Source organism: Lepidochelys kempii, chromosome 18, assembly GCF_965140265.1.
Source record: "Lepidochelys kempii isolate rLepKem1 chromosome 18, rLepKem1.hap2, whole genome shotgun sequence".
In the NCBI taxonomy this organism is placed as follows: domain Eukaryota; kingdom Metazoa; phylum Chordata; order Testudines; family Cheloniidae; genus Lepidochelys; species Lepidochelys kempii.
In genome coordinates, this window is record NC_133273.1 from 19,532,967 (window position 1) to 19,547,567 (window position 14,601).

Sequence of the window (14,601 nt, forward strand, 5' to 3'; positions counted from 1 at the left end):
CTCCATAGTTGAGGGTAAGAACCACCTAAAGACCCATTAGTCAAAGGGACTGGGGAAAGAGAAGCCCTGTTTGCATACGTAGGACAAAGAGTCATTAGATAGCACTATGGGCCATATTCTTGTGCAGTGAAAATTGGCACAGCTTAAACAGTACGCTTGATTTACAGCAGCCGAGGATCTGACCCAACATTCTTTCTTTTCCAGAATTATGTTTGGCCAAGTTTTTTCATTGACTTCTGTATTATTGGCAGAATGAAGCGAGGTCATACATTCAACTCGATTAGAGAGACAAAGCGGGTGAGGTCATATCTTTTATTGGATTGACTTCTTTTGGTGAGAGAGCTGTCTCTATCACCAACAGAAGTTGGTAGAATAAGAGATATTTCCTAACCCACCTTGTCTCTCTCATGCCCTGGGACCCAAACGGCTACAAGAACACTGCAAACACTCACCTTGGTGGCATTTCCCTGTCTGTTTGAATGTGATGCAGTAATGTTTGTAACCCATCAATTCCAAATTTTTAAGGAATATTCTAAACATCAATGGGCTGAGCCCTATCGATTTTGGTGAAAATTGGAAAACCGGAAGGAAGAAATAGGGGGACACATGGAGCCTCTGGCATCTGGATGCAGAACCAGGAGCTTCAATCAGTTCTGTGATTGTGTATGTGTCAAAGAATCGATTGATAGCAGCCATTAATATATTCCAGTATTACAATACCCCGCACCTCAACTCTGTCCATTGTCCCAACAGTGTAAAAATATTGACACTGAATGACATCGACCAAACAGAAAGAAATAAGAATTGGGTGGTGGAGAATGAGAGGGCAGAGACTGACCCTGGTATGGGAGGAAGTATATGGGACAGTGGTCTGGGGGAGGGAGACATGGGGGACACACAGAGCCCCTAGCTTGAGGAGGAGAAGTTAGAACAGAGGATATTGGTACGGGGGGCACACACAGAGCCCCTGGCATGGGGGGAGTCCCTGAAATTGAGGGGCATGGTAGGGAACTTGTGGGGACAATGAAGGAATAGGAGCCTCTGCTGTGTGCAATGCTGTCAGCATACAGAAGCTACAAAGTGTGTGACCCTCAAGTTTAGAAGGCAACATACATGCCCCCCCATTCTTTTTGACCTGAAGTCTCCAAATTTATCACTTATTTTTCTATAATAGCTCCAGTACAGTAAAATGCTTCTTCATCTGCAGAACTCAAAAGGCTTTACAAAGTCTGGCATGCTTTATATCCATTAATGCGGATGGGAAACTGAGGCACAGAGCAATGTCGTGATTTGACCAAGGTCACCCAGCAGGTCAGTGGCAGAGTTGGAAATGGATCCTTGGTCACCTAACTCCCAGTCTGCTATCCAACCCACTGTACCACACTGATTCCTAATGTGATATTAGGATGTGGGGCCTCATTTCTAAATCTATTAAATAAAATCTGTTTAAAAAGAAGTGTACCTACAGCAGTCTTGGCTTGGGGATGGCATTGTGCCTGCTCCCAAGGACACGAGAACTGTCTCACAAGGAGATAGATGTCACACATTATGGATTTGCATGGGCAGCCTACATAGCTCAGCAAGTGCCATCTTTCTGGAGGAAGTCCCTCCTCTGACGCATTGACACCACCTGTCTCTTTACACTCGATGGCATCTGTTGGCATTTTTTGCGTGCCAAAGCAACAGAACAGAACAGAGCAGAAAAGGAAGACACCAAGTTCCTGGGTACTTACAGATGCCAAAGTACCAGGCTGCACTGAGGCTGGGGACTGGGAAATCCACTAGGAACCCTTGTGGAGGCACTGGGGACAAGAGACAAGTCATATGCTGGCCTCCACAACCTGTCCGGCAGCCGGAGATGTTACCGTGAAAGCTTAGAGACCAGGGGGTGAAACGCTTTGTCATGGGGAGCAAAGGCAAAAGGACTGCTTGTTAAAAAAGAGAATATTGCACTGGTGGAAGGTGCCAGATGGGCAGTGATGAAATTCTCACTTTGCCTCCAGGAAAGGGTACAGCAAACAAGCTTCCCCTTCACTGCTCAGCCAGCGTGACCTGGGGCCAACCACAAGGAGCCACATGGTCATTCCATCTCCAGGAATTTTTGATCCTTGGCCTCTGGTGGGACTATCTGATGAAGGGGTTTTGTGGGGTGTGGGGATAGCTCAGTGGTTTGAGCATTGGCCTGCTAAACCCTGGGTAGTGAGTTCAATCTTTGAGGGGGCCATTTGGGATCTGGGGCAAAAATTGGGGCTTGGTCCTGCTTTGAGCAGGGGGTTTGACTAGATGACCTCCTGAGGTCCCTTCCAACCCTGATATTCTATGATTCTATGACATAGACATCCATGTACTTAGAAGTGGGCTGAGACCCAAGAAACTCATTTCACACAGGACACTGAACAGCTCTCAGACAGTAACAGCTTTTGGTCAACATTAAAAACAAACTGTAAAAAACTTGGAAACCCTTTTAAAAAAGAAACAAAACCAAAAAGTACGACAAAGTGAACCTACATTGTGGAAAGCCTGTTCTAATGAATGCACTGAATGTTATTATCCTAGTACTCTTTTTTGTAAAGGATGGGAAGGAGGAGTTCTGAAACCTTAACTGACCCTTCACCCAGAGACTATAACTTGAACCAAACTTGCCTTGCAGGTTCCAGAATGTTTGGCCAACTTTTGTTCTCATTTGTCCCCTGCACTTCCTGGTTTGGATGTGGTTGGGCTTGCTCCAAAACCCACTGAAATCAATAGGAGTTTTTCCACTGACTTCAGCCTTCCTTGCACTAAGCCCTAAGCAGTGACATAACCAGAGAAAAGCTCTTCTCCTGCCATTTCCAGCATGGGTTAGGACTGGAAATTCAGCACCAGGAATCTGAAGAGAACATTGGTTCCCACCAATTTTCCAGGCCAGACCCACGGTGCTTGGATAATTCATATGAGTTCCTGATCTTTCTCAACTGAATCTGAGCTCTGAACTTTTTGATGTTCAGCCAATATTAAGGCATTTATTTGTGGTAGGCAGAGGTTTATACCCCTCTCCTCTTTGCCCTCATTTCTATGCCTGGTCAAACCCTTGCTTCATAATGGAGGTAGCTCAGTGCTTGTGTCCCCCAGAATACAAGAGGAAGGACTGATGCAAATGGGTGAGCTCCATGGAAGTCTGACCCCCTCCCCCTTCTGCAGGAATTATTTTTCTGGATGAACAGTTTGCAGTATTGCTTGGTGAGCAACTGTGATACTGGAAGGACCCGTGAGTGAGAACTCCACTGTATGATGAACACTTGTTGTGACTCTGCTACTCAAAGTGGCCTTATTCTCCTCTCATTTGTACAGGTTTCACACGAGTATAAGACCATCGACTTCAGTGGAGTTACTCCCGCTCTATACCAGTGTAAGGGAGTTCAAAACCAGGCCTATAGATTCATTAGGAATGTTCAGGGTTGGTATAATGGTTTTATCCCCTGCCTTATGATATGGGTGGCGGGTGGACGACGCCTTCGGGGAGGCTAGCCCCGCGGCCCTGCCCCTTCTGCATGAGGCCCTGTCCCCTGTGGCCGGAGCCCTGAGCCTCCCTCCCCCGCAGCCAGCCAGAACCCTGAACCCCCACACTGCCAGAGGAGCCCTGGGCCAGCCCCAGCCGTCCGACCAACCCAAGCAGCCCCAGCCGCGCCATCCGGCCCAGGGCAGAGGCTGCAGCCAAGGAAGGCAGAGCCTTCCCTGGCCTCTTAGACTCACCGCCCATGCCCTCTGAGCCACATTCCCATATCACGTGATGGCAGTGTCACTCCAGCTAATACTACAGATGTTTTCTGCTCTAGAGTCAATAGCATCAAATCAAACATTTTTAACATTTTAAAAGATTTGCTCAAACAGAGAGAAGCAGTTTTCCCAAGTATCTGAGAACCTGGTTTGTTCCATTCTGCCTGCTGTCACTGGCACCAGGCAGGGCTGAATTACACAGACCCAAGGGAAAGTCCCAAATCTTGACTTGAACAATTAGCGGCCTGATAATGTTTTCATTTCCACCACTATTGGTGTGAATTGGTGTCAGAGACATATTTGAACGGTCAGAAACAGCATCATTGTAAGGGCTGGAAACATCTTGGGCACAGCAATTCCTAGAAGAGCTTTAGGAAAGCATCATAATAATTGATTAAAATGAATTAAACATAAAAGTGGCCATGAATCTGGATTTGAACTGGTAAAATCTACCCTTTCTTGTTCATGTTACTTTACAGCTCTAGCCATCGGTGTAGTCCACCGTTTGCCTCAGAGCTGCACCTTTCCTTATTCCTTGTTTTTCAGATTGTTTGTTTACAGGAGAATGGGCTGAGAACTTTTAGCACTGACTTTTTTCAGAGCACAGCAAGGCTCTTTGTACTCAGTGACCCAAAACCATTAGCACTGGAAAGCTGTGCTCTGCCCAGTGTGAATTGAGCTGGTGGGGGGGGGGATGTTTCAGTCCTGTTTTTAGTGGACAAGGACCACATAAAAAAACACCACATCTGGCACTTTAAGTGACTCCTCAGCAGAGCTATCAAGGACTGAGGGTTACATTCACCAATGCAGATGGCCTGCGGTCCATGGAAGCCCACTGGGCTTGAGCAGGAGTGGTTCCTATGGTTCCATGCACAAGGGTGAACTTCTCAATGAATGGGCTACAAAGCATGAACTACCTTCTCATTCCTACCCCCTCCCTGCGCCATCCACTCCACAGTAGAGCATATGAGGAGGGGAAGCATGGGGAAATTTGCACTGGCTTTGTCTGTGCTGGGATTCTTCTGTAGATAAATAGAGGCCTTTGGGCTTTAGAAATGCCAATGTAGTTTCTTTCAACACTAAAGTGTGCACAAAAAAGTTAATGGAAGCGTGAAGCAGCTCTCACATGCCAGTGCCACCTCTCAAACCCATCTTTGTGTGAAGCCCCATTGAAAACACTGGGGGAGAGGACTGAACGAGGAGCGAGAATACATTGGTGCAGCAGCTACGCTGAAGGGGAGACCAGTGGCGTTGTTGAACAAGTCAATGGTTTTTGCTTTGACTGGTAATCAGCTGATGTGGCAGGAAGCTGTGCCGCTACTTTGTATCTCCTATGCTCCTAAGTTTTAAACTGTAGGTCAAAAATGTCCAGAGCTTGATAGAAATGTAAACTAATAGCACATGGCTGTAGCCAAAGAGAAAAAATCCAACTGGTGATCATAGATGAGGGTTTTTCATGTCAGGATAAAGCAGATTATAAACCCAAATGCCTTGCTGGGAGATGCTGTTGCATTGCCTGCTCTTAACAAATAGTTGAGAACTAACTGAGAACTAAGTGTTCCTGGCAGGGCAGATTGATGGTGATAGAGGCCAAGGCACCCTCTGCTCCTGTGAAGCTGACAGACACATTGGGTGGGAATCGCCTCTCATGTAAAGTGGATATCAGTGAAGTGGCAATGGTGTGGAACTGGTTCGAGAGGAGCATCATTATCAGAAGTGCATTAAAAAAAAAAACTGGGGGGGGGAGGGTTGAACCAGGAGTGAGAATGCATTAGTGCAGGGGGTGGATTGCACGGGAGACATGAACAGGACAGGAAGAATTGTTTTGGGGGGAGATGAGGATCATCTTCCTGCCTCTTTCTCCTCACACCAGAGCATTCAATGCCTGTTAGCAAGACACCAAAGGCAGTCAAGCTACCGAGAGCACACCCACGCAACTGCCCAAGTGAATTCGGAACAGGCCATCGGAACTTCTGCAAAGGAAACAGGGAACATGCTCATGCCTTTAGTCCTCTTATTGATTGCTGGGAGATGCTGAGACAAGTGAATACATGGAGGAGCCCTGAGGATGTCACAGTAATTTAAAATACACAAACCTTGGAAGCACTGCCTGTGTGGAAGTGTGAGATGGGTTGGTTTAGAGTAAGGCAGCACCTTTCATTTGTTAGTGTAAGTTGCACACAATTATGACTCACAGTGAACAATTCTGCCTGATCACATGGTTGAGTGAATAATGTGTCTTTTCTTTGCCTGCATCAGCTCCGTGTGTCCCCCCAACCCTACCCTACTTGCCCCATTGCAACAGGCCTCTCACCTGACCAGTCTAATGAGCCAGTATTTGATGTAGGAGTTGCACCAGAGGAGTTTCTACAGAGGTGATTTCATTGGAATTATGCTGTTTGTAACAGTGGTCTGATTATGCTTTACACATCCTAAATATCCTGAAAGTTAGGTGACTCATAGCAGCACCAGCTACTCACTACTAGTCAATGCAAGTTAAATTCTGAGATTGGCAACACAATTTATTCTTGGTGGGGGCGCTGCATGTGACATCCACCAAAGGGGCAAGCTATAAATCCTGGGTTTGGCAACAGCATCTTGCCCCCAAATGGTAGAAATCTCACCCGATCCACTGATTGCAAGCTGTTTGTGCCAGTCTCACAAGATCAGCTCTTCTCACAAGCTTTCCATCATGTTTGGCATTGTCTGAGCAGGGTCTGAAAAATAGCCCCTTTGCTGTTCTGGATTGATACAGAACGAGTGCTCAGGTAGGGAGTCTGTGGTAGGGTTGGGAACTGAACTCAGATCTCCTGAGTCCCAGCTCGGTTCCTTCACAGCAAACTCATTTTCCTTCCCCCAAAATTATGTGATTGTATAACATGACTTTTTTTTTTAAATCAACAAAGGGACCTCATACACGGTGTCTGTTTTTCAGTCAATAAACTACACCCAAACTACAGCATACACACACAATACTTCCTTACTCTTACTGGGTAAAAGGTACATTCCAGTCAAGCTTCAGTCTCACAGGTTTTATATTATCATCAGAGCTCTCCCTCGATTTACTGCCTGGGAGCGTACACTTGGGTGGGGTTGGTTTGTTTTCTACTTTTACTGTTGTGAGCAGAAAAGCCCAGGTGTTTCTGGCAGACCTCAGACAGCTCACAGGGCAGGAAACAATGTTCTGTGCAGTGCAGCTTTCATCTATTCCCAGCAGACTGAGTGAAATCCTGAGTCCTTCGCAACATGGAATTCACCTCTCCAGCTGTCTCAGGAGAGACTTATCCTCCATAAAATTGGCCTGAGTTCCTCCTGATCAAACCCTAAACAAAAAATCCCTAGCAAGTCAACTTCTACCACTGAAGGAATTACTAGATGAAATTCTACGGCCGATATTAGGCATGAGGTCTGACTACATGATCATAGTAATCCATTCTGTGTAGGTAAGTGTTTCTTCAGTCCCACAACATGAGGTTCTGGATTGCATGCAGCTCCTCAGAGATAACCATTACATCAGACAACACCTTAGTGCCCAATTCTAATTCCTAATCTAGTCGAATTCAGGGTAAAATAAGGAATTATAGCATAGAGGCTACATGTCACATTCTGCAGTCCGTACTCAGGCCAGACTCCCATTCAGTTAGAGGTGTTTCACAAACAATAGTTGTGTTACAAAGCTCATTGTCCCAGAGCCCCCTCTCACAATGTGGTGGGGCATTGCAGCAGCTTTGTCTTAGTCTCCCCTTCGTCTTTCACAACTCTACCCAGCTGCCAATGCCTTCCAGCCTGCTTCGGTGACTTCACCCTACAGCTAAGTCACGTTTACCAATGTCCACTAGCCTTACACTCAGGCCTGTAAATACTTCATCCTCCCCTGTATCAGGGCATGCCACATTCCTTCTTCCAGTTGACTACAGAGCTCTTCTACAGCCCTCTCACTACGGTCTGTGAAAAGTCCTCCTAACTACCCCGTAGATGCAGACAATAGTCCCTGCAAACCCTGGCTTCTGGACCTAGGCTCATACAGGCTCAAGCTGTCTCACTGTTTTCAGGTTGTGAAATGGCTGGGTTTCATGGGGCAAGTACACCCTGTCACAGTGGGATATAGATTTTCTTGTTTCTGGTTTTTGGCTGGGAAGCACATAAATCCAGGAGAAAGGCGGTTCTCTTGGTATTTCTGTGTATCTCGACAAAAAACTGGGAATCCTTCACACAAACTGTGTTCTTGTGAGATTTCCAGCCTAGCGTCACACACTCAAACAATTTAGATAATTCACGTAAAAATCCAAATGTATGGATGCTTTGCCGAGCTGAACCTGAATTCTGAGAGCTTGATTCTGTTCTCATCCTGGTGTGAGGAATCATTGACTCATTGCTGTATTTCTGTGTCAGGCTATCTTCACTGGTGTTTAATGGAGTGACTACTGATTTACTACTGTGTTACACCAACTTAAGTCAGTAGGGTTCCATGAGTGTGAAACCAGTAGGAGATCAGAACAGGTTCATCAACCACTAGTATATGCATACTTCCACTTGCACATCCACTGGAGGTAGGCACCCACACACATGCAAGAGGGCCCCCAACAGTACACTACCCCCAAATATGCCCCAGTTTGCACTGCCCCTATACAAGCGTGTACCAATATGCACTCTGTTGTCCCAATACACAGTGATACCTCATAATACCCTCACCCAGGGGTGCAGGCACGCATTTAATTTTAAGGGGGAAAATGCATTGCAGACGGAAAAGAAGAGAAAAAAAAACACATTCTTTCCGACAGTCCAATGGGAGATATATATCTATGGGAAAAGCTTTACAAACTCAGAGTATGGGGGGAAAGAGTGATATTTTCATAACACTTGAGAGGAAATGCATCTAAAAGGAAAATAGTGAAAGAAAAATAATCACAGCCAGCAAGTTGAAGGAACTGTATTCACAGTGACACAGAGCAACAATAGAAGCTAATGCGAGTCATTTGTAGAAGGAAAAGTGAATAGCTGTGGCATATTTGCAAAGAATATATGGCAGGTTACCAAAGGCAAAGCTCCAAGGAATACCAGCTGGGGCATGAGAAGGGAGTTATCAAAGGAGGAGGGAGGTATAACAGCATCATGCAACGGTTGGCACCATTTCCTTAAAGTGGTTCATGAAATGAGACATAGCTGCTAGGAGACAGTAAATCAAGGTGTTGGCGTCACTAGCTGTAGATCATGGCAGTTGGCCAAGGAGTGTACAAAATAGAAATGCATTAGTAAGTAAGATTTGTGTGTGTGTGTTCTATCATGCCTAAATTGGCAAATCCACCATTTATTAAAGCAAAGCAGTGAATTAGGGAGGGATAGCTAATCTCCAATTTTGATCAGAGGGAGTTTATTTAAAATTGTACTTCAGAAAAATGAAAAAGAAAAAAAAATATTTCAATCCGACCTCCCTAAGCAGAACACATTCCATTAATGGAAAATTACAACCCATTTGCTTTGCACATTGACCCTATTATTGCAAGTCTAGGACAGCCTATTGTTTTGTGCATCTTAGCAACACACAGGGTCGAAAAGCTTAGTAAATAAGAAGGCATCCAAAATGCCATAGTAACATACCATTTATTCTGACGTTTGCACAAGGTTAATTTCCATGTCTGGATCCTTTAGTCCTCTGGAAACTGTTTCTGAAATTAAAAAAAAAATGCCCTAAATAAAAAAGGTAATTTGATATTTCTAATGAAATGCAGGATTTAATCAAAGCAAAATGAATTGGATATATTTTTAATGCCCCAAAATGGGATTAAATTTGGATTCTTCACGATCCTGTTTTGCAGTCAGGTGATTCGAGTCAAAACATATAGTAATTTATCTGATCACTTAGTATCTGAAGAGGAAGGAAATGCCCCAAGTTGCATCATATGGCAGTCAGAACAGCCTTGTAACAAAGCACTTTAATATGACAATTGTGACACTATCACTATTGTTCTGTCTGCACTGTTCTATTCAGGCAGGTCTCTGCTGACCTTTACAATGCCTGCATGAAGCCCCATTGGGAAATGAATTCTCCAAGTGCTTGTATGACCCTGTGCACACCAAGTCCCCTCTCTGCTCTAGTTTTCCCACCTGAGAAAGGGGGATAATGAAACATGCTCCTTTGTGATGCATTGTGATAAAAAGTGGTAAATGAGAGCCAAAGATTATTAAAATTATGAACAAGCATTTTACTAAAGGGGGACTCTATGAGGTAGGAAAGGAACAGGACTGGTCTGCAATGAATATAAAGAAGATTCTTTATTGAGGCTGCTGGACATAGACCCTGTGGTTCTCTCTGGCTTTCCAAGGCCTTGTCTACACACAAATTTGCTCCTATTTAGTTTAACTCCATGGACTTAACTAGTGCAAACCTCTGTGCAGAGCACTCATTTTGGTTTAAGATTGGTTTGTTTCTAATGAGGCTAACCTTGAGCCTAATCAACTTAACTGAAATAAGCCTGGTTAAAATTGAAATAAGGGCATCTACATAATTGTAACTAACAGGGTTGCCAACTTTCTAATCGCACAAAACTGAACACCCAAGCCCCACCCCTTCCCCGAGGGCCCGCCCTTTCCCCGCTCCTTCCCTGAGGCCCTGCCCCACACTCACTACATTCCTCCTCCCTCAGGGACCTGCTCTCCCCCACAGATTAGGGGCACCTTGCTGCTACCAAAAGATGGAGATGAGCTTGGATCCTTCCAGTGGATATTTCCTTTGTGACGCTCTGCTTTCTGTTAATAATGAGGGTTTGGTTTGGGTTGGTTTTGGTGCACATTTTTACTGGAAGCAAGAACCACACAAACACTCATGTGAATCCTGCGCTAACACTCTCCAATGAAGCTGACATTGACGGAAGAGAGGTCAAATCAGTCTTGGAAGACAACCTATGTGGAGCCAGGTTGTGGTCAGGCAGGTAAAAGATTCCGTCACTGGGAGCTCTCTGAAGCTGCTGCTTTCGGGCCTTGTGGCCAGAGGAAAGGGAAACAATTTTGCGTTGGAGGCTTGGCCATTTCTGTGAGTAATTGCAGCTCCAGTCTGGAGGCATCTGGGGAACCCTGCTATACACATAGCAATTCAACTACTCCAGAGAACAGAGAATTGCTGGGGGTGAGGATCAGCCAAGCCAAAGTCCCTTTGATGAATCCTTGAGCCCCTCCCCACCCGCCGCAACAAAACCTGTTCAGCTTTCCTGGAAGCTTGTCCAATGGTTCCCAACTGAAACACCTTTCCATTTCATATTTTAAAGTGCCGCTAGCCATGAGATTGAACCTGCCCCCTTCCTGCATCCCAGTTCTGCCATAATGACTTACTGCATCTCCCTGACACCTGCCTGCTGGAGAGGGGCCACCACACCAACAGCTGTTCCCTTTTGCCAGGCGTGCGTCAGAAAACCTCACCCCTCCCTGCACTGAATGCAGGTCCTTCCACACTGTGTGAAACAAGCTGTGCAAGGACATGGGGGCCATTAAAAATGGCAAAGACATTTGCAATTGGAGCAGGCAAGCTAAGCAGCAAGAGGGTGATGGGACAGTGCTCAGAGACAGGCCCAGGGAAATATTGTGTCCCTGGCTAAGGCCCCTCTGAGCCAACCTGAGAGGCAGAGGTGCCTTTGAGAGCAGAAATGGCCTCCAGAGAATCCTCCAGTGTAATGGTGGCACAGGTGTAGCAAAGACTGCCCTATGCCATCCACTCCAGCCCCATGTGGTCAGGGGAGGGAGGGATCATGTCACAGGTGCTTTATGCCATAGTATTCCAGGCTATAGGAGAACCCATTGGCAGCAGTGGCCACCATAAACTATAGTAACCTCTAGGATTGCTCTAGCTTATGCCAACAGACACTCCTGAAGCAGCTCAGAATCTGGGAGATACCAAGAGTGCTCTGGTGGCATATCCCAATGGTTCTTTGTACTGTAGTAAACTGAGATGCTCTATGGTTCTTTCCCAGTAAACTCTGGGCAAAGTTGTCCGTCCTTCTGGTCAGCTAGGGGGAATTGTGGGAAGGCATTGGAGGACTATTAGCATTCAAGTGATTTTAGCCCTCGTCCTCACTGCAGTGGGTGGGTCACCAACCCAAATGAAAGAGGCAGCTGAGCTCTAGGCTGCAATCCCAGCCAGGACAGCTAGCTTGGGATGAAAGCACTATCAAACTCAGGTAAGAGGGTTGTGTGTGTGAATGGGAGAGGGGCAACCCAAGTTAACTCTGCAATGAAGACATACTCTAAGGTAGGGGTTCCCAAACTTAGTTCGCGAACCGCAGCCACTGGGAGCTGCAAGCAGCCGTACCTGCAGATGCTCAGGTAAACAAAGTGTCTTGCGGCCCGCCAGAGGCTTACCCTGAAGAAGCAGTGAAACAAGTTTGGGAAACCCTGCCCTAAAGTAACTCAAAGTCAATTTGTTCCCCCAAACCCTCCAGGATTTTGCCTTCAGTGTAACCCAGCACAGCATCTGGCCCCGTGACCACAGTTATCAGAAGTAAGGTAATCCCTTTATCAACCCCCGGTCCCACACAAGCAGCAAAGGTGGGGAGTTTATACACCATGACCTCAGCCTTACACAAAGTATTTCTTGCCATCTCTTAAAGGGCTTTTGACTACAGCTCTGTTTTTTTGTTCTAGTTTCATTAAGGGGCTAAAACATTGCAACAAATGGTTTAGAAATGATAAAAAAGAATCCTGTCTCCCCATTTGTAGTAATTATGGATGCAGTTCAGCATAATGTGATAATTAGTCTCCTGGAAATCATTCCTCAAGTTCATACTGTGATATAGCGTGAAATAAATCTGAGCCAACCATACAGTTCTAATTCCAGCGTGTGGCAGTCAACTGGTACGTTAATTCAATTAAAATGAGCTTGTTGGTAAGAATAGAAGTTTTAATGGTAGGGGGAGGAGGAAGGGTAAATTCCATCAATATTAGTGGAATCCACCCCACATCCGTAGCTCTCTAAATTACTGATACAAGATCTTTGTTCAAATTACTGACAAGGTTACCAGCTGGGACTTTACACTCAATTCAATTATTTTATATTGTACCTTCAGGCTCCATTCCAAAGTGACTCTTAAAGAATAATCAGACTTACTCAATAGGCAATCAAAAGGAAATTACTTTATGTAAGTACAACAAGGTTACAGATTTGGTTGCAGTCTATAAGTTATATACTTCTGATCTTCAGTGCTTTAAAATTTATACTCTGAGACACTATGATGTACAGCAGCTACAGCAGCTGAGACAGGATTTCCTCTCATTTCCAGCTTAGCGCTTTTATTGATACCACAGTCACTCAGAAATGCAGGTGAAAGGTAGCATTTTAAACTATAAATAAATAAATAAATACGTGGTAGTTGGATATCATTATTTGTATCACATACAGTAGCACCTAGAGGCCCTCGTTAAGAAAGACACCTCATTGTGCTAGGTACCATACCAGTGTTGCCAATTCTTGTGATTTTTATCCTAAGTCTTATGATCATTGCTGTTTTGCTTAAAGCCCCAGCTGCTGCAGGCATGGAAGTACATAAGAATTTCAGCTTTCATTAAAATTTTTTTTCAGACTTAAACATCCATGCAAATGTGACCCCAGTGCACTGTAAAGAATCAGACACCAAAAGGCAAATAGAAACCCCAATTTTTAAAAAGAGCATGATTTTTCAGAGATCTGATATGACTTTTTAAACTTTTGGGGTTGGCAATACTGGTACACACACGTATCAAGAGACTGTTTGTGCCTTTTGACCTTTGCAACCGTCTCTTCATGATCTCTATGTAATTAAGATTTTTGTGAGCACTCCCTCTTTCCTAGGAAGGTTTCCAGATTAAGCAATTAGGGTCTCAGTTTTGCCAACTTTCATAATTTAATGAAAAGTCTTGCAATACTTGGTGTTGTAAAGCCCCAGCTGCTGGGATCATGTGATTATGTGAAAATCTCAGTTTTCATTTGAAAAAAAAAAAGAGTAAAATTCTAACCTTCCAGATTGCAAAACAGTTTGAAACTGTGAGCCCTAAAGTCTCAAAATCAGAAGGCAAATAAAAAGAACCCATTATTTATTATTTTAAAAATCTCATTATTTTAAAGTCAATATTATGATTTTTGGGGCTTGACTTGTGTTTTTGAATGTTTGGTGTTGGTAATACTGAGGTCTGATCCTGAATGCACTGAAGTCTATGGTAAAACTCCCAGTGACTTCAGTGTGGTAGGATCAAATCCTTAATGACATGCCCAGAGAAGTCTCCCTGAACAAATCTGTAATCCTCTGTCATGGAAAAGGTGCATTATCTGGTTTGCATTATCTGATATTGCGTTATCTGATACATATAGAACATTCCTAATATGATTTTATATATTAGACCAATTGCTATCCCTTCTGAGACACTGAAGGAGGGGAAGCCTCCAGACCTAAATTCAGTTTGTGAAATTTAGAGAAAATAAAGAAATATGAGAAGGGAAAAAACAGTGGGAAACTAAAGCAATCCAAGAATAACATGCGATACATTGATAGTAACACCACTCGAGTCTGAAATGGATAAAAAATAATACAAGAATCTGTGTCTGAAATTGTTTAACTCTAAACAGAGCTTCGCAGATCCTGGTTTCTTTCCCGTTCATTATATTCATTTTTATAAGTCAATCACTGCAAGCAGTAGCATGAGCTCTCTACCCTTTCTGGGTAGCTGTACCTATTTGCTGGGCAGAGGTCGGAACCTCAGCTCGTGTAAGTCAACACAATTTCAATGATTTCAATGTAGCTATGCTGATTTACACCAGCTGTGGATCTGGCCCTCACACTGTATCTCTACCAGCCTTAACCCATTGCATCCCATTCAGCTGTGCAT

At 44.5% G+C, this 14,601-nt stretch overlaps 1 protein-coding gene across 1 annotated transcript in view; it reads right to left on the bottom strand.

Moving 5' to 3' along the window:
• Positions 1 to 14,601, bottom strand: part of MORN1 (MORN repeat containing 1) — a 270,992-nt gene that overhangs the window by 69,742 nt on the left and 186,649 nt on the right. Inside the window, 1 exon segment of the mRNA XM_073316712.1 lies at positions 9,355 to 9,422. Within this exon segment, the coding sequence (XP_073172813.1) occupies positions 9,358 to 9,422 (65 nt within the window). The 3' untranslated portion in view covers positions 9,355 to 9,357.